The sequence below is a fragment of the Protopterus annectens genome, chromosome 10.part0 (assembly GCF_019279795.1).
Source record: "Protopterus annectens isolate FY-2018-M chromosome 10.part0, PAN1.0, whole genome shotgun sequence".
Taxonomy (NCBI): domain Eukaryota; kingdom Metazoa; phylum Chordata; order Ceratodontiformes; family Protopteridae; genus Protopterus; species Protopterus annectens.
The window spans coordinates 187,562,105-187,587,952 of NC_056744.1; the positions used below are offsets into that span (position 1 = coordinate 187,562,105).

The 25,848-nt window shown below is 40.4% G+C and overlaps 1 protein-coding gene across 1 annotated transcript in view; it reads left to right on the forward strand.

Annotated features, from left to right (window-relative positions):
- Positions 1-25,848, forward strand: part of DNAI2 (dynein axonemal intermediate chain 2) — an 817,148-nt gene that overhangs the window by 565,495 nt on the left and 225,805 nt on the right. Inside the window, exons 6-7 of the mRNA XM_044086721.1 lie at positions 76-189; positions 875-1,014. Of these exons, the coding sequence (XP_043942656.1) occupies positions 76-189; positions 875-1,014 (254 nt within the window). The remainder of the gene's footprint in view (positions 1-75; positions 190-874; positions 1,015-25,848) is intronic.

Below are 25,848 nucleotides of genomic sequence, written 5' to 3' on the forward strand. Positions count from 1 at the left end.
GCATGATTGTGATATATGGTTTGGAGAAACTGACTGCCGGGTTGTAACAAATCATTTTTGCTTTTGCTTTTCCAGAGAATCCTAACAAACCAGAACTGACTTTGAAACCTGCCTCTCCCCTTGTTAGTTTGGAGTACAACCCCAAGGATTCCCATATACTTGTTGGAGGCTGCTACAATGGACAGATTGGTTAGTAACACTGAACATCTTTTGTTGAAGATCTCATGTTAAGAAGAGTGATGAAAGACACAGATATTTGTGTAACAATTGCTGATCATAAAGTAGTTGTGGAATGTTATGGGTCCCATTTTAAAAACATTTGTTTTTTCTTTACACTATAAGTCTGTAACACTGGTCAAATCAGGAAAAGACAATAGCTTTTTTGGAATGCAGTCTCCACTGAGAACTAATAGCTGAAGATATTTGCATAGCTGATTTAAATGGGTAATTTAGTTACATCCATTCTATTTTGAAGGAAATAGAAGAGGATTACAAAAAAGGCTACACTGGTACCATCACCACTAGCCTATTCTAGCTTCTTTATTGATAAATCTTAGAAGCTGTAAGAAGTCTATATGGGCTCCCTGTCTTCAGCTGTTCTCAGTATGTAGATGGTAATGATGAGTAAGAACGTATATAGTGTACTAATAAATGGTTACAGTTCACACACTAGGGTAGGATCCTAGCTTAAAAATGTTATTAGCTTTTATATTTTTGTGAATTTGGGTATTTTACTAATTTTCAAATAACAACTGTTACAATGTAAAACACATGGACTGTGTAATACATACATAATTCATATAACTTACTAAATCAAAATCACTTTTACAGTCTTATTTCTGAATACATATTGATGGCTTTCTCTTTTATATAGTGTATTGGGATACTCGTAAAGGGAGTCAGCCTGTGGAGTTATCAGTTGTAGAACATAGTCACAGAGACCCAGTATATAAAGTCATCTGGCTGCAGTCCAAAACTGGTACAGACTGCTTTTCTGCATCTACAGATGGGCAGGTAAAAATGTAGAGAAATGTTACAAAAATGTCATTAACTTCTTATTTCCATATTTACTGGTACTAAAGTCATGAAGTAGGTTCATTGTAAGGAACCAGGCATGCGTGTCATCTTTCTCCTGTTTACTTTATAGTTGGAGACCTTGGCAAAGAAAATAAGGGCTTTCGATGCAAGAGTAGCCAGTCATACATAGTAGATGCAGATAAAATGGAATACTTTAAATGAAAGGCAATAAAAGAAATAAAAACAGCAAATAAAACACCAAGTAAAGATGAGTGCTTTCACTCCGGTCCTGGAGCTCTATCAGATCTAACACAGTGCTTGAGACTATTTAAGGGAGAACCACACCCACAGACTCAAAAAACTTATTTTATCATGGTTTGGTGATTTCCTACATTTTAACACCACTCTGGGACTATTTACAGGTTTTTAAATATTTTTATACATAATTTCTGAGTCTGACCATATGGGATCTAGCATCTTGAAGTGCCTCTGGGTATCCCACAATGCAGTGCTTGTCTGTAAAAAAATTACATCATGCAGCCCTCTTTCTTCCTAAAGTTCCTGCCACTGCATTTATTTTACATGTATACTCTGTTATCTTTCAGTCAGTTAGTTTTAAGTAACATTTCATGCCATTCAATGACTACTTAAAACACAAACAGTGCAAATGCCACAGAACAGACCTTCAAAGTGCTTTTTACTGCTGATTCTTTTTAGGATGGCTAAATTGCAGTCTTTTGTGAAGCTGAATTGTACTACTTCGACACCTCTCCCATCCCTCTTCCCACCTAACTTCCCTAGCTGTCAAAGTGCTAAGGGTAATTTGAGCTGTTACCTGCTGTGATTGACAGCTCACAGCAGGAGTCTTGACTCGTACTGTTTCCATGTTCTAGCATTTAATTTCTGTAGGGGTAGGGGAAGGACTAGAGAGTTGTGATATCACAGTATGGGTGGGTTTTTAGGACGGTCATGGTGATGTCAGTTTGGGGAGGGAATTACCCAGAAAACTACCTGGATTCATTACCTTTGCTGAAATCAGTGAATTGGAGACTGCAGCAAGCTTTTCTAGGGTGGAATAAAAGTGTTTTGAAAGTGAAACCTTCACAGTACAGTAAGGTACTGTTCTAATGGAGAGAGACAGCTGATTTAAAAATATTTTAAATGCTGTATTGTTTATTCATAAAAGGGACTGTAAATAGGGAGAAACAGGACAGAGAAGTTGAGCATTTAATAACAGAATCCCATTGTTGCCCTTTAAAGATACAAAGGTTTGAAGTTACCTGTTCAGATCATGTGACCTGAGCAGAGGTCTTAAGGGAACATACTCATTCAAACCTTGTCCCTTGTCACTTTGCATTTCTAGGATCCATTTAGTTTCTAAAATTTCAGTTTTATTACTAACATTACCTCCCCTAATGCTCTTATTCAATAGCTATAATACAAGAAATTTAAATTTATGTGTAGTCCCAGCACTTAAGACATGTTTACATAAAGAATTATTTTATCTTTCCTGGAAGTATCATAAATATGCACAAGAAAGCTGTCTTTAAGCATTCTGTTTGTCTTACCAATTTAAAAACTATTGCAGGTTGCAAGCTGTACCAAATCACAGCTCTTGCAATTTGCAAAAAAATCAAGCTTATACAAAAGAAAATAAGGGACTCGACAATTCAGGGATATAATTAGTATAGTAACCAAGAAAAAAATCGTCTTTATTTGCAGATGATGTCATTTTGTACTTGATAAATCCAGAAAACTATATCTCAAGGTTGTGGAATATTTTGAGACACTTTCAAGTCTTTTTCAAATATACAATTAATGAAGAAAAAACAGAATAGTGTATATGTGTGTGTTATACCTTTAAGAAGCATTTCAAGGTCGGCACATGTATATGAATAGCAAGCACGTGCTAGCTTCAGTGCCATTTTGAGAATGCAACCATTGAGCAAACATGTATGAGTGTAATAGCTAGTTTGTTTATAAGTTTATCTAAGTTAAAGTTATTAAGCCTCACTCCTGAGGTGTTTGTACATAAGAAAGCTGCTTGAACAGAACCCACAAGACTCGTCTATTTTATTCAGACTGGATAAATGACATGTCAGAAGTGGGATTCCAGAGACTGCTTTTCAGAGCTATGAAGTACAGAGTTAACGGTGAAAGTAAACTAAGAGAAACAAGCACAAAAAAAGAGCCAGAAATGAACCAAAGGTAATGAAAACTTGCACAAAGGATTTATTTTAGAAAAAAAAGATAAAAAGGTGCATTACAAGGGCATTAACTGTATTATTAAACAAGCGAGACGCACAAAGGGTTTATTAATTAAACAAAATGTTTAAAATTAAGATATTTAATAAAACAATTATCAGAAAAGAACATAAGGGGTTCTGAATTACCTTGGAATTGCAAAACGAGCATGTTTAGAATAAAACGAGTACAAGAAAAGTATAATGGGCATGGAAAATGATTAAATGAGCAAAACAAATATAATAAGGGTAAAAAAGGGCATATTAAGCATAAATAAAGCAAGGTGACTGCATGTTTTTTGACAAAGTACTGTGTTTTGGCATAACTACTATTTCACATTGTATTCATGGCATAACTAGAGTTATTCAAAGCATCTCAAAGTGTGTAAAAGTACTTACAGTGTGTGCTTATTACTGAACATTTATTCCGAAGAGTTTATTTGTTGCACAGTGACACTATTTCATAAAGTACAGTCAAAATACAGCCATTTCAAAAAGTTTCTTTTGCTGGGTGTGTCTATCCACAAAGTGTTTCCATTACAGAGTGTTTCTTGAACTGTAAAGAGTTATTTAGCAAAGTATGGTCATTTTGGGAAAGTTTAAGAATGCTGTGTACTGGTTATTTGCAAAGTGCAGTTACTTTGAAATGTTTCTTAGTCTGAGCTTCATCTGCCCAGTTCATTTGCACAGTGCAGTTATTTTGAAATATTTCTTACACTAATACAGAGATTTCAAGAGTATTAGAGTGCCCAAGCGACTTATTTTGCAAAGTTCAGTTATTCAGAGGCTTGTTGTGCTACTGGGCATAGTTACAAATACTGGCATAAATTTCTGGCATGTGTGTGTGTGTGTGTGTGTGTGTGTGTGTGTGTGTGTGTGTGTGTGTGTGTGTGTGTGTGTGTGTGTGTGTTGTGTGTGCGCGTGTGTGTGAGTGTGTGTGTGTATGTGTGTTCATGCATACTTGCAAGAGCCTTCGCTGGTATGTGTTAATATGGCAAATGGGTTTTGAAAACCATCACCATTTGCATTTGATCAGAATATTGCAGAGAATTGGAGAATATTTGAGCAAGAGTACGATATTTTTATACAAGCAGCTTATTCTGACAAGGATGCACACACCAGGGCATTTATTTTGCTAAACCTAGCTGGATCAGGCCATTGAAAGGGAGCATTCATTTGTGTTTGCACCATCAGTATATGAGGGAGAAGGTAAAAACCATCATATTGTTGCACAGGCTGAATCAAGGGAAGACCCTGAGTGTTTGAAGTGCAAGTTCAGGGAAATGTGTAACCCCCAGACAAATATTACATTAGAGGGACATTTGTTTTACACAAGAGATCAAAAATCAGAGGAAACTTTTGCAGCTTACATTACTGACCTGAAAAACAAAGCTAAAATGTGTCGGTTTGGTGACTTAAAAGATGAGTTAATAAAGGACAGGCTTCTGTGTGGTATTAATAGTGCTGCAGTGAGAAAGATTTTGCTTCATGACAGTGATTTAATGCTGAGCAAAGCTATTGAGATTTGTTAAATCCATGAAGTTACAGAAAGGGACACAAATATGCTTGACAGTGATAAGAGCATGGTTTCAGCAGGCTCCAGGACAAATGTAGACAGTATGCAATATGAGGCTAGCAGAAGCAGGCCTAACCATATGGCACCTGACACCCCTGTAGGCTGCCCAGGTAAAACCCATAGTTTTCCAGCAAGTTCTAAGAAAAGGACATGCTCAGTGCAGTAAAAGGGTGAGTCAGAAAAACCCAAATCCAGCTTTATTGCTAACCGTCACAGTTGTGGTGCCAGTCATGAGTCTAAAAAAGAAAAATACTTAGCATTTGGTCAGCAATGCCACAAGTGTAAAAAATGGAACCATTTTCAAAAGTGTTGCAAATCAAGTAAATCTCACACAGTTATAAAGAAAGGTCACTCGAAAAAGCAAGTTGATCATATAGAAAGCCGCAATTCTATTTTCTACGTAGATGGTGTATCAGTTTTCTTCTTCTTTCGGCTTTTCCCGGTTAGGGGTCGCCACAGCGGATCACCTGTCTGCTCATGATTGGCAGTGGAGTTTTCCGGTGTCGAGTTGCCAGCCCGGCGCCCAACCTTCCATGGAAGGCACACACAAGCACACACACTCTCACACCTAGGGCCAATTTAGAGTGTCCAATCCACCTACAGCATGTCTTCGGGATGTGGGAGGAAACCGGAGCACCCAGAGGAAAACCATGCAACCACAGGGAAGACATGCAGACTCCACACAGAAGGCAACCCAGCTGAGAATCAAACAGGAGAACCTCTTGCTGTGAGGCGGCAATGCTAACCACTGTACCACCGCAGCCACCCTACATAGATGGTGTATCAGTAATTAGTGAAAAGGTTGATGCAGTAAATTTGATGGCAAAGAATGAAGTGTCTTGTACTGTCCAGATCAATGATATATCCACCCAGCTTAAAGTAGACATTGGCTCAAAGTGTAATGTTATGTCAGCAGACACATTTGCTAAGGTGGGAGTTGATGAACAACTCAATGTGGCTAGTAGTGCAAAACTTGCTGCTTATGGAGGTAAAGAAATTCAAACCAAAGGCTCAGTAGTGCTTTCATATTATTTGGCTAGGAACTGTTACAGCTTGTTATTCTATGTAGTCCGAAGACCTGTGCAGTCGTTACTGGGTCTCAGAGACAGTTTGAGAGTGAATTTGCTTTTTTTTTACCAAAGAAGTTCATTATATAAGCACAAGTCCAAGTTCTAATTTTGCTGAAGCTATTTTCTCAAAGTATGCTAAATTTTTCAATGACAAGTTGGGCAAACTTCCAGTTGTTTATTTATTTATTTATTTTACATTTGTTGACCGGGTATGTCTTACTGAGCTTAAGAGCCCTTTTTCAGCGGAGGCCCAGGGAGAAAAGCTCCATACATTGTACAGTTATACATAACAAAAGCATTTAGTAACAAAAAGATGATACATAGTTCATACAATACAACCACATAATATTTGTAGAAGTGTATATAAAGAGAATAAGATGTGCTACATTAGGACATTACATAGTGAATTAGAGATCATATTAAAAAACAACCAAATATTACAGGACTGAGTTCTTTTTAAGACTAAAAGATGTGTTAGTTGAGGACTTTACATAGAATATTTGAGAACATATTTAAAAAGGTTTTGATTGACAGTGATGTATTATTGAAAGAATCATGGAGGTGTTGTTAAAGTAGGCAGAGATGTTCAGACTCAGGATTTGTTTAGGGGAAGGGACAAGGATGTGTGTGTGAGGGGAAGTAGAGAGGAGGGGATTTGTTTTCTATTGGATGGGGGAAGTAGTTTAGGGGGGTGAGTACAGTGGCAAGCCCAGTGACATTTTAGATACTTTTTGCTTGCATTCTTGAACTGTTTGGGATGCGTGAGGGTTCTGATTTCAAGAGGAAGTTTATTCCAGGCAATAGAGGGATGGTAGCTATATATGTTGCATCTGAATTTGATTTTGGGTTTGAAGATATGTAGTAGGTTTTGGGAAGAGCTCCAGAGGGATCTGGCTGGAAAATAGTGTGAGATGAGGGAGGATAGAGCTGGACAGTAGGAAGGTTGAAATATGATAGAGTGGATGATGTGGAGCTGAGAGAGGAGAAGCTGGTGGGGTAGTTCTAGCCAGTCTAGGTGTTTTAGGGAGAGAGAGTGATGGGATTTGTATGGTTGTTGGGCAGCAAATCTAGCTACTTTTTTGTAAGTAGACTCCAGCTTTGTCAGTAGAAAGTAGCTGAGATTAGTGAGAATTTGGGAGCTATATGTTAAGATAGGTACTAGGTAGGCATGAGAGAGAGTAATTTTGGCTTCTGTAGTCAAAATTTTCTTGTTTCTGTATAAGAGCCCTAATTTCTGGTGGATGTTTTTGATGCAGTTATTAACATGTAGGTCAAATTTAAGTTGATCATCAATGGTAATGCCCAGGAGTTTTGAGCTATGTTCCACTTGAATGGGAGTATTATTAAGTGACAGCATGGAGAAGGAGGATTTAATATGGTTAGCATTTTTAGGGAGAAAGAGTAACAGTTTAGTTTTTTGGGGGGGATTTAGGATGATCTGGTTATTGGTGAGCCAGGTTTCAACCGAGTTAAAGAATAGCTTGGTAGCTAATAGGAGCTGAGATGGAGAGTTGGCAATGGTGATGACTGTAGTCATCAGCATATCTAACTAGGGAAGACTGAGGGCAAGAAGTATGGAATAGGTTAGTAAAGATGTTTAAGAGCAGTGGCCCTAGTATAGATCCTTGTGGAATACCCATTATAACTGGAAGAGGAGGAGATAGTGCAGAGTGCCATCTCACTGATTGCATCCTGTCAGTGAGGTAGCTGGAGAACCATGCAATAGTACCAGAGAAGAAGTTAAGGTTAGATCATTTATCCAATAGAAGAGGGTGAGAGACTATGTTGAATGCCTTTGAGATGTCTAACAATAGGGAAGAAATAAGTTTGTGGTCATCTCTGGCTAGAGAAATAGTGTTGAGAAAGGTTACTAGAGCTGTGGTAGTGCTATGTTTTGGTTGGAAGCCATGCTGAGTGGGTGTGAGCAGATTTTTCTGTATTAGATCTTGCATGACTTGTTTGTGTACACATTTTTCCAGAACTTTAGAGAGGGGAAAGGATAGCAATAGGTCTAAAATTGGTGATATCTGTGGAGTTACCTCCTTTGTGTATAGGTAGTGTATAGAATTGTTTCCAGATAGAAGGAACCCTTGATTCAGAGATGGAGAGATTAATTAGGATAGAGACAGGGAGAGCAAGAGAGTTATCTGCTGTCTGAAGGAAATATGAGGGGATGAGATTGGCTAATACTGAACATGGTTTTAGTTTGGAAAGTAAAGATTTGATATAGCTGGTAGGAACAGATTTAAGAGAAAATATAAGAGCAGTGGTAGTGGTTTGAGCAGACTTAGGAGAGAATTGAGGGTTGGTTTTGGAGGATTTGGGATTAGGGTTGATTTACTTAGATATAGATTTGGTGAAGTAAGTATTGAAGGTATTGGCTGTTTCTTCAGGAGTTCTGTCTGGGCAGGGATTAGGGGAGCTTGGATTACTTGGGTGTAGTATTTGGTTTATAGCATTCCAGAATATTTTTGGGTCTGATTTTAAAGCTGATGGAGGGTTGAAGTAGAAGTCTTTTTGTCCTTATTTATGAGTTGGTTTGTGTGAGTTCTCAGTTCTTTTTATCTTTGCAGGTCTGCAGGGAGCTTAGTTTGTGTCCATTTCTTCCAGGCCCTGTCTCTTGCTTTCATAAGGGTACAAGTAGTTTTTGATAGCCATGGAGATGCGTTAGATTTTATACGTACTTTATGGAGTGGATCAAGAGAGTTTAGGATGTTAAGAAAGGCTGAATTAAAAGTTTAGACTGCTTCATCAAGTGGGAGTTGGATGAGGATTTTCCAATTCACTTTAGAGAGGAGGTTATTAAAAGTTTCTGGGTGGAAGTTTGATAGCTTACGACAGGCAATAAATTTATATGCTTTAGAGAATTGGGGAGTATATCTGAGAACTTTTATTTGGGAGCGATCACTTAGTGTGTTAGGTAGGGTTTCTGGGTTATGGTATTTAGCAGGATTAGTGACTAGAATCCAGTCTAACAGGGTGCTAAATGTGTGTGTGTGTTATTAGTGTGGCTTGGTTGAGTGATTAGTTAAGAAAAGCCATATAGATTGATGCGATGTGGGGAGTTTAAATTACTGAGCGTTAACCAGTTAATGTAACATCCCCAAGAAGGATAGTTTCATTGGGCATGTGATGGGAAAAGTATGAGAGAATAGTTTCCAGCAGAGGAATATTGTCCCCTGGTGGAATATAGATGGATGCCACTGTTATAGTGGTGTAGTAATTGAGTTTGGGATTAGCTGTCAGGAATTCTGCGGGTAGAAATAATGGAATAGGCTGAATGGGACATCGAGAGTGTGAGGTTGATGGAGTAAACAATAGCAACTCCACCTCCTTTTATCTTTTGTCGATCCAGGTGAAGGTGTATTCTATGAAATTAGACCCAGAGGTCAGTCCAGTGGTCAGACCAGCAAGAAAAGTTCTGATAGCTATGCAGAATAAAGTTAAAGCTCAGTTGGATAAAATAGTGCAGCAAGGTGTAATTTGTCCAGTTACAGAACCAACTGAATGAGTGCAGTCCATGTTAGCAACCCACAAAAAAGACTCAGACAAAATCAGAATATGTATTGACCCAAGAGATATGAACAAAGCATTAAACAGGCTGCATCATCCAATGCATACAGTCGAGGAAGTTACAGCCCTAATACCAAATGCTACTGTTTTTCTGTCTTGGATGCAAAAACTTAATTTTGGCAAGTGATGCTTGATCACAAATCCTCATTACTGAATACATTCGGTACCCCATTTGGCAGATATAGATTCCTTAGGATGCCATTTGGAATAATTTCTGCAAGTAAAGTCTTTCAGCATGCAACAGAGTATTTTTTTCAGGTTATACTTGTGCCATAATAGTAGATGATTTATTGGTTGGAGGCAATGGTAAGCAGAGTATGACAGAAACCTTAAGAAAGTTCTAGACAGAGCATGTGAAGAGAACTTAAAGCTCAATCTTCTGAAGTGCAAATTCAGACTACTAGAAGTTGCATATGTAGGTGATTTATTTGCTAGCACCGGCTTGCTACCAGACCCATCCGAGCAAAGAGCCATTGTTGAGATGCCAACACCAGATAATGTTCAAGTTCTACAACATTTTCTTGTTATGGTCAATTATTTAGGCAAGTTTATACCAGACTTCAGTGAGTTGACAGCACCTTTGAGAGAGCTGGCATGCAAAAAGTTATGTGGTCTTGGCTGGGACAGCACCAGAAGGCGTTTGAAGACCTTAAGCAGAAAATTGCCATCCCACCTACATTAAAATACTATGATGTCAATAAACCAGCAACTCTTTCCTGTGATGCTTCAAAGTTTGGTCTTGGTGCAGTTATTCTTCAAGAAGGCAGACCAGTAGCCTGTGCATCCAGAACTCTTACCCAAACTGAAATGCAATATGCTCAAATTGAGAAAGAACTTTTGGCAATAATATTTACATGTTTATAGTTTTAGGATTATATCTATGGTCGAGCTATTCATATTGAAACTGATCACCAGCTTCTAGTTACTATTCTAAAGAAGCCTATGCATTCTGCTCCAGCAAGATTACAAAGAATGATGCTCAAATTGCAAAAGTACAAATTCAAAATGGTTTATACAAAAGGCAGACTTCTTTATCTGGCTGATACCTTATCCAGATCACCCAGAAATACAATGGAACAGCTTCATGCAGAGAATTTTCTTTTCTAGTAAAAGACATTGATAAAGTATTTTCTTCTTGTTCAGTATGCAATAGTACTAAACCGCATTTGCAAAAAGAACCACTTCAGCTAAGTCAAGTTCCTGAACTATCTTGATCAGCAGTAGCCACTGATATATTCGAGTGGAACAATCAGCATTAGTTAGTGTTGATAGACTTTTGTTCAAACTGGTATGAGATTGATTTGTTACCTAATCGAACAGCCACTGCTGTTATTACCAAGTTGAAATGTCATTTTGGCACAATTTTGTTTATGGGGCATTTCTGACAGGAAGTTAACATAATAATCTGATGTTGTCCTTTTCATTTTTCTTCAACGTATGAGCTCTGATCTGATCCTTGGATCCAACTTGGCTGCTTATTTCAAATTTAGGATCCACCTCTCAAGCTCCTCCCTGTACCCATTGTGAGAGCCTCTCTTTACCTCATGCCAGTTGTGAAGGCTGCCAGCCCAGCTAGCTAGAATTATGTAAATAATTTTATGTCATTGTAAATATTAATATGATCCATAGGCTTGTCTACAAATGCAGGTAACCTGTATGTTATATGCTGAACTTCAAACATGTAACCACAGTGCACCCTGCTGCAAAAGAGCAGAAATGTATATGGACTATATGCCTGTGCAAATGTATGTTTTCATAGTAAAAATTGGGACATACAGAGTTAACTTGTAAACTCTGAGAAAATAAGTAAAGAGTTTTACGATTGTGTTTACCACAGCTAGAAGACAGAATGTCTACAGCTAGAGTTTCTTTCTATTGTCTTAAGACTGAAATAATTACTAGGTTTATAGGTTCATAGGTTCATAGGTTGGTACTAGGCTATCAGCCCTAGGGGCTATACAAGCCTAGCCATAACAATTCCCTGGCTATTTCTTCCCACAGTATTTACTTCCCTGGACCCCTGTCTAAAATGTAAAAGTGTTAATTGTTTTACGACTTCCATTTTCAGACAAGCTTCTAAAAGATAAGTGTCAGCTTCTAAGAAATAAGTATTTTTCATAGAAACATGTAAAATTCTGTTGGTATCTGTGTAGCCTGGGAACTAGAGGCAGGTGTCAAATAGTGATGTCATCTAGCTAACCCAGCAGTTGTTGTGTCTTTCGGCTTTTCCCGGTTAGGGGTCGCCACAGCGGAACTCTGATCTGCTAATGATTGGTAGTTGATTTTTACCTGCTGAGTTACCAGCCCTGACACACAACCATCAACGAAGGTACGCCCATTCACGCATGTCTCCACGCAGAAGATGCTCTGGCTGAGAAGTGAACCGGACAGCGTCTTACTGTGAGGCGACAATGCTACCGCAGCACCACCACCGCAGGTATCTAGCTAACCCAGCAGTAATGTGTATTATTAATTTAAGAACTATCTCAGAGAGAAAGTCAGTGAATTATATATTTGTCTCTGGATCTGAACACATCCATCTTCAGCACTTATATTTGCTTTTCTCTGTAAGTAAGACTTGGATCATAGTATTTCTCTTAGAGATAGATATGAATATAGTAAGATCAGGCTAGATGTTTTCTGTATTTATGTGAGACTGTCCTGCAATGTTGTTTTAAACTATTTCCTGTGATTCTGAACTCTGCAGTCACCTTGTTGAGTTAATGAGTAATCTCTTGTGCTTTTATTATTTATTATTAAATATATTTAAACCTTTTAATTGTGGCTAGTTTTGTTTAGAGATATTTAAGCTCCTAGAGTACTTGCATGTATTTGGTAACACTGTACAGGCCACTCTTAAATATCCTTAAAGTCTTGGACACACTTACCATTTGAATAGTAGTAACATTACACAGTAGAATTGGTCACCCTTTGTAAGGGCCTTGTAGTAGCTGATAAGTAGTGGTTGGTGGCAGCTGGCACTACCGTATAGTCTGGGCAGAAGGGGGCATAGCTAGTGAACCTGTGCCAGCCTTCCCTAGGAGTGTGTCTGTGTTTGTATATAAAGCAAATCTCAAAGTGTATGTGTGTCAGCTACTTGGACAGGGACATGAAGCACTGGTTGGACAGTGAGGGTGCTGGAGGTCTTGGCTTGACCACTCAGCTGAGATCTTAACCCTATAGCTGTGCCAGTGGTGGGTCTTATTGGGGATCTGGAGAAAGAGGCAGACACCAGCCCCAATCTGACTGTGATCTCTGTGTGCTCTTAAGGGAAATGGTACTTTACTCTGTGTGTGTACTTGTCATGTACACATGTCCCTCACTGGTGTTGGTCGTGAGGATTGAGGCTTCTTACTGACACTGGTGAGAGACAGTCACTAAAAACAGAAATTAATGTACACAGTATTTTCAAATGCAACTCTCTGCATCAAACACAGTTTCCCCCAAGAGCATACAGGGAACACACTCCACTAGGACTGGACTCTGTCTCTCCAGATCCCAAACAAGACTCACTTTGTAGCACAGTATAGTAGTTCCAACCTTGGTATTTAATGTTGACACACACACACACACACACACACACACACACACACACACACACACACACACACACACACACACACTTGCTAAAGTTTATATCTGTAACAGTAACAGTACTTGGAACACATCTAGAGCCTGTTTACTGCATTTCCTGTGTTGCACTTAATTTAAAATCGTTTTTTTCTCTAAAATCTGCATTTTACCTGATTTTGGCCTAGCACTCAAGTGTGGGGTCATTTATTGCACTGTTGTGATTATTTTGCTGCTTGTGTATCTCTGCTACCTTTAAACTACAACAAAAAGAAAAAAAAACAAAAAAATCTTGCTTTTTTCCCACTTTCTGAAAATTACGAAAGTTCAGTTACAGATTTACTGTTCTGAACTGTTTGGAAGTTTCTAGAAGGCCAGTGCTTGCTTGGGCTAAAGGGAAGTCTCTGTGTTCACCTGTGGGAGTGGTTAACTCTGAACAGCCTGCCTGTCCCATGAGGAGTGGTTGCTACCTAGAAGCTGTAGTTTTATTGGCCATTTTGGGTCAATTCTAAACTCATTGATCTCTCTCTCTCTTAAAACCCTACAACTCTCTTTTTGCGCGGTTTTGCGCACTGAGCATCGTCGGGCTGCACCGCCTAAACAGGTTTAAACTATTCCAGGCTCCACAAAGTCTGCTCTTCACTTTTTCCCTTAGAACTGTTCAAACTCTCATAGTAATCACTCTATTCTCTTTCTAAAGCCTTGCACTTGCTCAGCTCTTATAAGGAAACACTAACTAACTAAAGCACTACACCCTCCTTGACTTCTCATAAGTATTAGGCTCTGGATTGGTCCTTCCTGATCAAGTGAAAAATCAGTTCCCTTCCCTAATCTGATCAGTAAAAAAACAGTTCCCTATACTAATCTGGTATGTCCAAGGGTCAGTTTCAAGGTTACTCTCCAGTCCAGCTGGTGAATCTTGGAATTCTGAGGCAATGTTACAATTGCCTTATGTACACAGACAACCCTCTCCTCCTTCCAACAAACTCTAATACATGTGAGAGATGCAGTTACACAGCCAAACTGGAGGCAGAGCTCTCTCAAACCAAGACTGGCACAGTCAGTCAGGAGGAAAAGGTAACCACCCACACCACAAATCCAGTCTCACACAGACCTATTGCATCTGCATACCCAACACATAAACACACAAAAACATACTCAGAGGATAATAAAAATCTGCCTAAACAGCAAAGACCTCCTAAGCAGATATCCAAGCTACAGCCACCCCTCAACAATACCCACGAATCACATATCTCACAAAATCAGTGTGCCTCACAGTCACAGCCCTTAAGGCCAAACAACACACCATATACACTTGTTATAGGGGACTCTATTGTCCGGCACACTGACATCCCGCTCACCAGACTGAAAAAAGAAGAAGGTCACTGTAAGCTGCCTGTCAGGTGCCAGGATCCGTCACATAACGCAAGCACTCAGGTCACTCCAAAGCAAGTACAAGTATAACTCCGTCATTGTCCATGCTGGTGTGAATGACCTGAGACGTACCTCCCTGGACTACATGAAAAGAGACATAGAGGAGCTCTCTGACCATGTAGCCCAGGCTGGTATGACCCTGACCTTGAGTAGCATCTTGCCCTCACCAAGAATGATGCCACAATATAAAGACAAAATGATCAGTTTCAACAATTGGCTAAAGTATTGGTGTCATTCAAAGAGGATCCAGTGTCTGTCAGCCTGGGATGACATGCTCGACAAGCCACGTTGCTTTGCTAGGGATGGCTTGCACCTGTCACCCTTAGGCTTTTGTATACTGGCCAAGGCTCTTGCCACCCCCATAGTGCCTTTTTTAGGCAAGGCTCAAAGGACAAACCCACCTCCATAGACAACCCAAGGATAAAAAAACTAAAGGTAATGCTACTCAATGCCAGAAGTCTAAACCTCAAGATGCACACACTCGAGGCTCTCCTCAGTATGGAGAAAATCGATGTCTGTGCAGTAACAGAAACCTGGTTCAAGGCTCCTGAGAGCATCCCAGCACTACCAGGTTATAACTCATACCATGCGTTTTGGCCCCAAAACTCGGACCGAAGCACAAAAGGAGGGGGAGTATCTATATTCATCAAAGATACCTACACCTCCAGGTAAGTGGCACTGCACGAAGCATCAGAAACCATCCATGTGCAACTAACAGTGGGCAAAACTGCCTTTCAGTTTGTAGCCTGCTACAGAACACCCTCCCTATTACAGGAACTCCACTTGGCATTCCTGAGAACACTGGAGAATATGAAAGTATCTCCAAACACTATGTTATTGGGTGACTTCAACTACCAAAACATTGACTGGGAAAACTACTCAAGCCCAAACACCCTCGCCCAATGGTTCCTTGAATTTATAAACTCTAACGCAATGGAACAACTGGTCACCACTCCCACAAGAGGGAACAACATATTGGACCTGGTCATAACCAACATGGGGACTCTATGTTCCACACCAGAGGTAAATCCCTCATTGGTAAGATCAGACCATAAACAAATTTCCGTGGACATCCATATCCCGTCCCCACCCCCAGCCAAGGAAATCGCTGTAAAGAATTTCTCAAAAGCCAACTTTGCACTTCTCAAGACTGAGGTGGAATCCTTCAAAGCCCCCGGGCCAGAGGATAATACAGCCCAATCCGCAGAATCCTTTACAAATGCATTCTATGAGCACCTGCAGGAATGCATGGATTGTGCTATCCCAAATAAAACCAAGACTCACTCCTCCAAAAACAGGAGACCGGTCTGGTGGACCCTGGCCATAAATAAGCTATACAACAGAAGGAGGAAGCTACTACATGACAGAGCAAAATCCCAAAAAGGAAAGGCATCCTGATCAGTATTAGCAAGAATCTTCGATCTCTCATAAAATCATCAAAGGCCAGTTTCAAAAGAAAAATTGCCCTAGACACTAATGATAATCACAAGGCCTTCTTTAGTTATGTCAGGAACATGGGTGGAAACTCCCAGATATGCTCTGAATGGTTGCATAACGGTACAAAATATACCGAACCTACAGACATAGCCAACATCCTGGCAGACAGATTCAGCGCAAACTTCTCCCCCCCTTCCCTCCCAAAGGAGCAAATGCATATCCCAACTGAATGTAACCTCCCTGACATCACAGATGTACAGGTGAAAGCTGCCCTCTCCAAAGCAAAAAACACAGCATCTATGGGAGCGGACGGTGTCCCAGGCTGTGTCTTACACGAGCTCCAAGAAGAACTGAACCCTCACATTAAGTCACTGTTCAAACTTAGCCTTACTACAGGATATGTACCCAAAGAATGGCATACAGCTACAGTGGTCCCACTCCACAAAGGTGGTGCCACAACAGACCCCGGGAACTATCACCCCATAAGCCTGACTAGTCTGGTCTGTAAAGCTATGGAGCATATTATCATAGAACTCATAAACAAAGACAGTGGGAGCCTCCAGACACTGGACCCTACCCAATTCGGCTTTGTTAAGGGCAGATCTTGCCTCTTAAACCTAGTTGATTTCTTTGAAACAGTTACCAAAGCCATAGATGAGGGCAAGGTTGTCCACACAGCCTACCTGGACCTCGCAAAAGCCTTCGACACAATACCCCACTCGGGCATCATAAATAAGCTTACCAGCTTAAATATCAACCCCTGTATCACAAGATGGGTTGCAAACTGGCTCAGAGATAGAACCCACATGGTCAGAATCGCAGGTGCCATGTCCGAATCCAAACCAGTTACAAGTGGCATCCCACAGGGCTCAGTTCTGGGACCTCTCTTGTTTGGTATATATTTCTCTGAGGTTCAGGCTAACACTGGGGGATTATGGCTGACAAAGTTTGCAGATGACTGCAAACTGGGGGCAATAATCGAATCTCCAGCTGACACAAGCATCCTCCAAAAGGGTCTCACAGAGACAGATGCTTGGTGCCAGAGCCACAGCCTCAAGCTAAATGCTAAAAAGTGCATAGTCATTCCCTTTGGGAAAAACAAGGTGCCTACAAATTACCACATAGGTGGTAATCCATTAAGTACGAAAGAAGTAATTAGAGATTTGGGGACCAACATAGATAGTAATCTCTCCTTTGATAATCACGTTGCCAAAGTGGTTAGAAAGGCCTTCTATATAGCTCACCTTATCATGAAAGGGTTCGCATCTAGATCAAGAGAGGTCATTGTGCCCCTCTACTCGTCACTCATCAGGCCCATAATTGAATACAGTGCCCCTTTTGGGATGTACCTTACCCGACACCTGCAGCAACTGGAGAGACCCCAAAAGTACCTCACCAAGAGGATCATGGGCTACAAACAGATGTCCTATGCAGCTCGACTAAAGAAACTCCAGCTCTACTCAATTGCTTACCGCCTACTTAGGGGCGATCTATGCCTGACATACAAAGCCATGTCAAACCCAGAATTAATGGACATGCTCCACCTCAAAAAATCCAAGTCCCCTTAGAGCTACACGGTCCAGGGACCTAAACCTCAGCACAAAAATAAATAGGACATGCTGGAGGGACAGATTCATTTCCCAGAGGCTCCCCTCACTCTGGAATAGAATCCCAATTCATGTTAGACATAGCCCCTCGCTGACCCTCTTCAAGCGAAATCTGGACGTGTGGATGGGAAATCACAAATTCACCCCTGGGATCTCTTCTGTGTCCCTGCTAGACAGAGGCACAGTAAACTAATCTTAAAAGGGTACCTTCTGTGACCTACTTTACAGAGGCACAGTAGGCTAATCTAATAGGGAGGCGGAAGACAAATACAATCTGGCTAGGCTTATAAATGCCCTAGGGCAGATAGCCTAGCATCTACCTATGAACCTATGAACTCACTCACTCACTTCTGGGAAAGGCTGGGTACAGATTTACTAGCTGTACCCTTTCTGCCCTGACTATAAGGTAACCTCGCTGCCACCAGTCTACCACTGTCAGGCTTTTACAAGGGTATCTAATTATACTGAGTAAAATCAATACTAACATAAATGGTAGAGTTGAACCAAAGCGGCCAGGCTTTTTGGAGTTGCCACAGCACCACTAAAATAAGCACAGGTATCTCAAGACATTAAAAGTATTCTCTAAAAGACCAGCTACAATGAAAGGTATAAAAATATTTAATAATAAATAATAAAATAGAAAACATGAGAATACTAAATATCAAAGTACAGTAAACAGAGTTTCAGTCACAGTAGAAATAAAAATAGCACAGCTGGACAGATTCAGACAGATGCAGAAAAACACTACTTACTAATTTCACTGTATTTCCTGACTGTCTGAAGAATAATTGTTCCCTACCTAACTTAATTTATAGAGCAAGTCAAGACCGAATGCTGAGATGCTTACTTTCACAAGGCAAGGTGATGAGCTTCTAATAACTGAACTGAAAAAGAACTAACTGAGATAACTGGTGCACATCTTATATATTAGGTTCCAAAGGAAACAAAACAAAAGCTACTGTGAGAGTTCCATCCTGTCAGTGTTGGCTATAGAATGACATAACATTTGATCACCTGACTCTGGTACAATACAGATTCAGAGCTTTGCTAAGATCTGTTGCAGTATTTAAAAATTATAGAACAATTTCAAAAAAATTCTACTCTTCCCTTCCAGAATTCTTTGTTTAAACATATACATTTAATCAGTTATAATAATATTGCTGATACATTTTTAACATAAGCATCTGTACAAGTCAGTGTGATAGTCAAATGACACAAAATGATTTACAAAACTCCAGCTAACTACGCTTGCATATGTTACACATGTACTGCTCTACTCTCCCTGGCACAAATGGTAGTTCCTCATATTGTCACATCTCTCCTCCATTTTGAAGGCTCAAGCTAGTTTTTCAAGTGACCCTAGAAAAACACTGCTTGAGAGAAATGGGTCTGTCTGGGAACGGGAGCCGTTTATAATCTCGAAATACTGAAATGTCGAATTTCAGTATCTCGAGACTATAAACCCGAATGTTTAAAACAGCGAAAGTTCATAATTGCGAATTTGAATATCTCAAATTCGCGATTATGGCCTTACTGCTACGTGATGTCCGGGATTGTGTGTTTATGGTGCGCGGTGCCGTGTGTGGATCTAGGTGTTTTGTCAGGTGAGTGAGTGTTTTGTAAGGGATTTGAGTGGGGGGTTAGAGTCTGTTTGATGTGCTGATATGTTTGATGTGTGTGTGAGAGACTGGAGAATGTGTGAGTTTGCTTTTGTTTCCTGTTTGTGCAATCTCGGAGTTAGTATTTATAAGTACGGGGGTGTGGGGGGTGTGTATGAGTTGTGTGTAGTTTTTGTTTGTTTATGTTGTGATGTGGGTGTTGTAGTGTATGTATGGCATAGTGTATGCGGTTTGTTAGGTGTTTTGAATTTCGTGGTTTTGGCTTCGGGGTTTTGTAGTTTCGGTGTTTTGTGGATTCAGTTTCATAGTTTTGAGATACTGAAATTCAATGTTTCAGCATTTTGAGATTATGAAGTGAATCCCTGGGAACAGATTAACCTATACCCTGTCTTGAGAGTCCATCTGCATTGGCATTGCTGTAATCTGGACTGGCTAACACAGGGGGTCCTCCCAAAGCCATTTTAAGCTTTTGGAATGCCTGCTCACAGGCTGGGGTCCACACTACCTTATCTGGCCTGTTTTTCCTTGTCAGGTCTGTGAGGGGAGCAGCTATTTTACTATAATTGGGAACAAACTTTCTATAGTACCCTGCTGCCCAAAGAATGCTCTCACCTGCGTTTTGGTTAACAGGGGCAGGCCACGCCTGAATAGCTTCCATTTAGCAGGTTCTGGCCTAATCTTACTACTCCCCACTCTATGTCTCGGGTAGGAGGCCTCTGCCATACCCACCTGACACTTATTGGGCTTAATGGTCAACCCTGCCCTTTTCAGTCTACACAGGACATCCCTGACATGCTGAAGGTGCTCTTGCCAGGAATGGCTGTAGATGGCAATATCATCCCGGTAAGCAAGGGCAAAATCTCCTCTTCCTGCTATGATAAGATCTACCAGCCTCTGGAAGGTTGCTAGGGCATTTTTCATCCCAAAGGGCATCTTCATGAACTCATATAATCCAAAATGAGTCACAAATGCTGACCTCTCTCTGGCGATGGGAGTCAAGGGCACCTGCCAGTAACCCTTGGTCTGATCAGTAGTGGTCAGATACTTAGCCCCACCCAGCTACACTAAGCCTTCATCTGTCCTAGGCATGGGATAAGCATCTGACTCTCAGTGACTGTTTAGTTTTGTGTAGTCCATGCAGAATCTGATGCTACCATATTTGTTTGGTACCAACATCAATGGGGAGGCTCAGGGCCTGCTGGACTCCTGAATTACCCCAGGTCCAACATTTCCTGTATCTTCTCCCTCAGAGTCTGTCTGACTTGCTCAGGCACCCTATAAGGAAGGGGCCTGCTTGATAGGCCTTTGGGGTCCTGTATCCACAGGGTGCTGCACCAGGTAGTTGCACCCAGGTTTCTCAGTGAACATACTCCCAAACTCCTGCAACACTGCTCACATTTCTCGAACTTGGGTAGGGGATAGCCTCTGGGATATAGCTACCCCTTCCACAGAGGTGTCCGTCCGAGCCTCACTGAGGTGATCATTCACCAGATCCCCCTCAAACTCATCCTGCCATCCACTGCAAATACTAGGGCCTCCCTATTATGGTAAGGCGTCATCATGTTATCATTGTGCTCCTGCCTCCTGCCTAGCAGGTTTACCATGTAATTAACATCAATGACCTTCCTTACCACTTTGAAGGGTCCCTCCCAAGATGTCTGCAGCTTATTGTGTCTGACAGGAATGAGCACCATAACCTGCTGTCCCACTGCATACTCTTGGGCCTAAGCATTCCTGTCATACCAGACCTTTTTCCTGCTGTTGGGCTCCTGCCACATTCTAAATAAAAAACACCAAAAAGAGCTGGAATGCGCACCAATTTCAAGACTTCAAGGCTTTAATCCAAAAAACTTTCCAACTTTAGCTACACGCTTTCGGAGGATACAGTGACCCTCCTTCTTCAGAAAACCACGGCCAGTTTTCGAATGTGCCCAGTGCACCACCTGCTTGTCTTTGGAATGTGGGAGAGGTTTTGTTGATCAGTAACCCATCAGGCAGCTTCTCACAGGAATGGGCGTGGTCTGCGTGATTCTGCCACATTCTCCTGGGCCAAGCCCATGAGCTCCCTAAGCCTTATCCTGAGGTTTGGGACATATGCTACAACAGACTCCTTGTGGGATCCACACATCCTCCCACTCATCATGAATCAAATCTGAAGGCCTCCTCATCCTATGCCCATACAGCAACTGAAAGGGTGAAAAACCTGTGGATTCCTGGGATACCTCTCATATGCAAACAATAGCTGGGGCAAATATTTGTCCAAATCTCTCCTATACTGATCTTCAAATGCCCATAACTTGGTCTTTAGTGTAGAGTTTAACCTCTCCACAAGACCATTAGCCTGGGGATGGTAGGGCTTGGTCTTTAGGTGCTTCACCCCACAACAGTTCCTCAGATAAGCCAGCAGGTCTGACTTGAAATTGACACCCCTGTCAGTCAGTATTTCTCTCAGGAAGCCTACCCTGCTGAAAATCTCTAACAAAGCATTTGCCACCTTCTATGCCTTGATGGAGTACAGAATCACCGCCTCAAGGTATCTGGTAGCATATTCTATTACCACCAGGTTATACTTCTTCCCTGTGGAACTTGGGGGACTCAAAGGCCTCACAATATCCATAGCTACCCTCTGAAATGGCTCCTCAATCAAAGGTAAAGGCATCAGCAGAGCTTTAACTTTATCCCCTGCTTTTTCTACCTTTTGGCACTGCTAACAGGTCCTGCCATACCCTGTTATATCCTTTGCAATCCCAGGCCAACAGAAGTTCTGCATAATACGACTCTTGGTATGCTTTATGCCCATATGACTTGCAAAAGGAATGTCATGAGCTATGGCTAGAAGTGCCAAACAGTAGGTTCTTGGCACTACTAACTGCTCTATTACCTCACCCTCTAGCCCACCCTCATTGATCCACTCTCTATATAGTAATCCTTTGTTCCAGTATACAGACTCCCCTTTTCTTGAGCATCGGGTGTCTCCTTAGCTACCTCCCTCAAGCCTCATAAAGTAAGATCTGAAAGCTGAGCCTGTCTCAATTCTATCTTTGTAAACATTCCCAACTGCCCTTCCACAGGAAGCCTAGTACCTTCTGAAAGTGGTGCCTTACTGTCAGACTGGCTGCTACCACTCACCTCTGTTCTTGCAGTCACCCTGCCCACGGGAACATCAGTACCTACCAGCAGCTGTGACTCGCTTTCAGGCTCACTGCTACAAGGTAGCTCCCTCTCTGAAATAGCCACATCATCAGCCCCGGCTTCAGATGTGGGGTCTTTCTGGGTCTCACCAAGGCTACCAGACTTGCATGTCTGTCTCCAAGCCTGATTGCATGTAACTGCATGCACACAAGGTACTGCATTATCAAATTCCTTCCCTATCAAGACATCTTCAGGAATATCCTCTGTATTGCCTAATGAGCAGGACTCGAAATAAAGACACTTTTCACCAGAAGTTAACTAATATAAACTTTATTTCTACCAAAAAGACTAACAAACTAATAAGCTCTATTTGTCTGTTAGAACTAGGAAAGTAAATCCACTCTAAGCTATTAAATGAAAAAGTTTAACAGAAAGAAATATTAGACAATACATTTAAAGAAAGTTATGCATCACCGATAAAAGGGAAACTTCATCCTGTCTTCAGTCTCGACTGGGAAGCCCCGTTGTAGTCAGGCAGGAGTCTTCATCGGGAAAACAGTCCTGGGCAGTGCGTCCACTCCACAGGTGAGGCTTCTGCCTGAATGCAGAGAATCCCGTCTATATATAACCAAGTTGTTTACCACAAATCATGAGAATCAGTACTTTTCCAGTGTAGGCTGGATCTTGCTAGAGCATTCTGTGGTGTTGGCCACCCACTCCAGAAGGAACAGCAAATCCTGCCAAGGACAATGATTCTGCAAGTTTTGAGTACTACACTGGAGTATTCCAATAACCTTGTACGTTTTAGTACATTACTAGAGAATTCCAGACAAACCATGTTTCATAACTAAAAGTAGCAAATAAAGTATGTTTCGTAATCTACTATAACTTGCTGAAATCATCAGAATGTTCCGGAACAGTGCATCATCTCTTATGCCTGCCCAGAAGACTAGAATGCTTTAGAGTATAACATCATTCTGTATATCAAAAAGAAATAAGAAAAGAATAAAATAAATGTCAAGATATAGTGAGGCAACAGTCAAAATAATCACACTCTCTCAATGTTCCCATCTTTCGTATCACATTCGCCCCCTTGACTCACTTATATCCGACATTTGAAACCATATTTGCCTTATTATAAATGCAATACGTTAAGCCACAATTCCAAAATGTTAACAAAATTAAAACAGTCATTAAAATTAATATTGGATGTATTAACCAATTCAATAATTTAGTACCAGATGTTGACCATCCAGTAAATATATCCCACCAATTATGTGCAGTGTCAGATTCTGTCTTCTTAGCCAAACTAACCAATTTATTTCCTATAATAATGCTTGTCATTTCATGATGTAAAATGCTTTGATTTACTCCCTGTAAATGTCCTATCATAAAATAGATCTGGCAATCCAGGATTTACTTGATCAAGAGGTGATAGAAATAGATACTTATACCTTTCTTTGTAATCCTGATCCAAGGGTGCCCTCTATATTTGGGATACCCAAGATACATAAGAACCCGCTGGACCCGCCCTTGAGACTTATAGTAGCTGCCCAAGGTTCCAAGACGCACAACATTTCCAAGTATTTGGACTGGAAACTCAAGGAATTGTGGGGAAGGCAGGAATACATCCTTAAAGATTCTTGGGCCTTTTTACGCAGCATTGAATCCCATTTATTTGAAAAGGAAGTAGTGTTTCTAACAATTGACGTTGTTGACCTCTTTTCCGTCATTCCTAGTGACATAGGTTTGGAGTGGTTGGAGGAAGCGATGTGGGAGTGCCCACATATTACTAATAATGATGTTCACGCAGCCATTGAATTATTAGGACTGGTATTGAAAAACAATTTTGTTTTCTTTGCCGGTGAGTATTTTCATCAGATCTCGGGGGTCTCCATGGGGGCCAATTGTGCCCCAACTTATGCGGACATCATCATGTACATGTGGGAGAAGAAGTTTGTTATGAACAGTCCCTTTTCCAATAATTGGAATTTCTATTGTAGATTTCTTGATGACATATGTATTTTTTGGAATGGACCTGTGGAAGGTATTGAAAAGTTCATTGAGTATATACATACCACTACGACCTTTCTAAAATTTACTCACCAAATAACATCTGACAGTGTAAATTACCTAGATGTGACTCTTTCCAAAGAGGGGGAGGGGGTTAAATCTTGCATTTACAGAAAACCCACATTTTCTAATGGGTATTTGCATTATTTGAGCTCCCATCCACGCTTCCAAAAAAGAGGAATTTTAAAGGGGCAGTTTGTTCGTGTTTCACGAATGACCTCTTTGGATGAGGACTTTAGGTCAGAATGTGACATTCTGAGATCTTTATTTTTGGAAAGAGGCTACCCTATTGAAATGGTACTATCAGTACAAGAAGAGGTTACGGCAGCACGTAATACTAGATTTAGTCCCATTTTGGGAAGAAAGAATACAGGGACCGATGGTGGTTCCCATATGAGTACTGTAGGAGTGTTTCCTGGTAATTTTACTTTTATTACTGACTTCAGTGTTAATGCCACTCATATTAGGAATATAGTTGAGAGGGAATGGTCAATGTTTCAGGAATTTACCAATTTAAATACATTTAAGGCTAGACAGATAAAAACTATATATAGAAAGGGATTAAATATGAAAAGAGCATTGGAACAACAGGAATATGCTTTTCAGACTTCAAGAAAGAAAGTGGGTACATACAGATGTGGGTGTTGTTCATCCTGTAAGTATTTAGTGCAAGATAGCCATTTGTATCTGGAGAGTCGAAATAGGGACATCAAGGCCACAGGGTACTACAACTGTATGTCCAGTGGATTAGTTTATTTGGCTATATGTCAAATATGTCCGGCGTTTTACGTCGGAAAAACTGAGCGACAATTTAAAAGGCGCATATATGAACACACATATGATATAGCCAAATCCAAAATTACAAATGCATTATTTAAACATACCACTGAGTGTGATGGTGCAAACTTTTTGTTTTTTGTAGTAGAAATGGTCCCAAAGGACATAAGGGGTGGACCCTGGGAGGCCAGACTAGCGCACAGGGAAACCTATTGGCAGATCCTTTTGGAAGCTACAAAAGCGCCTGGGTTAAATGAATCCATATCCATAGTGCCCTATTTGAAGCTAAAAGCTAGATGTATTTAATTAAGTTTCAAGTATATAAAAATTTTTAGTATATTGTTTATGTTTTTTATTCAATATTGTAGATCATTTATAAATGATACATTTTATTTATTTTATGTACTTGTTTAAATGTTTTTCTATAAATATATAGTTACATTGTTATTTGTGGTAGTGAGAGAACTAAGTATTTATTTTTAGTTGCTATTTCATAGTTTGTTGTATATAAATTTGTATTTTATTTTAAATTTTAAGAAGTTTCAATATATAAATATATCTTTACACATTTATTAATTGCATTTACATAATTGATTGATTGAGTTATGAGGGGTGGATACTATTTAAACTTCAGTTTGTTGGAAGGTTTTATCTGAAGAAGTCGTATTCTATGACGAAAACGTGTGTGTTATATATTGCTTATTTGCACGTTACGTTAAT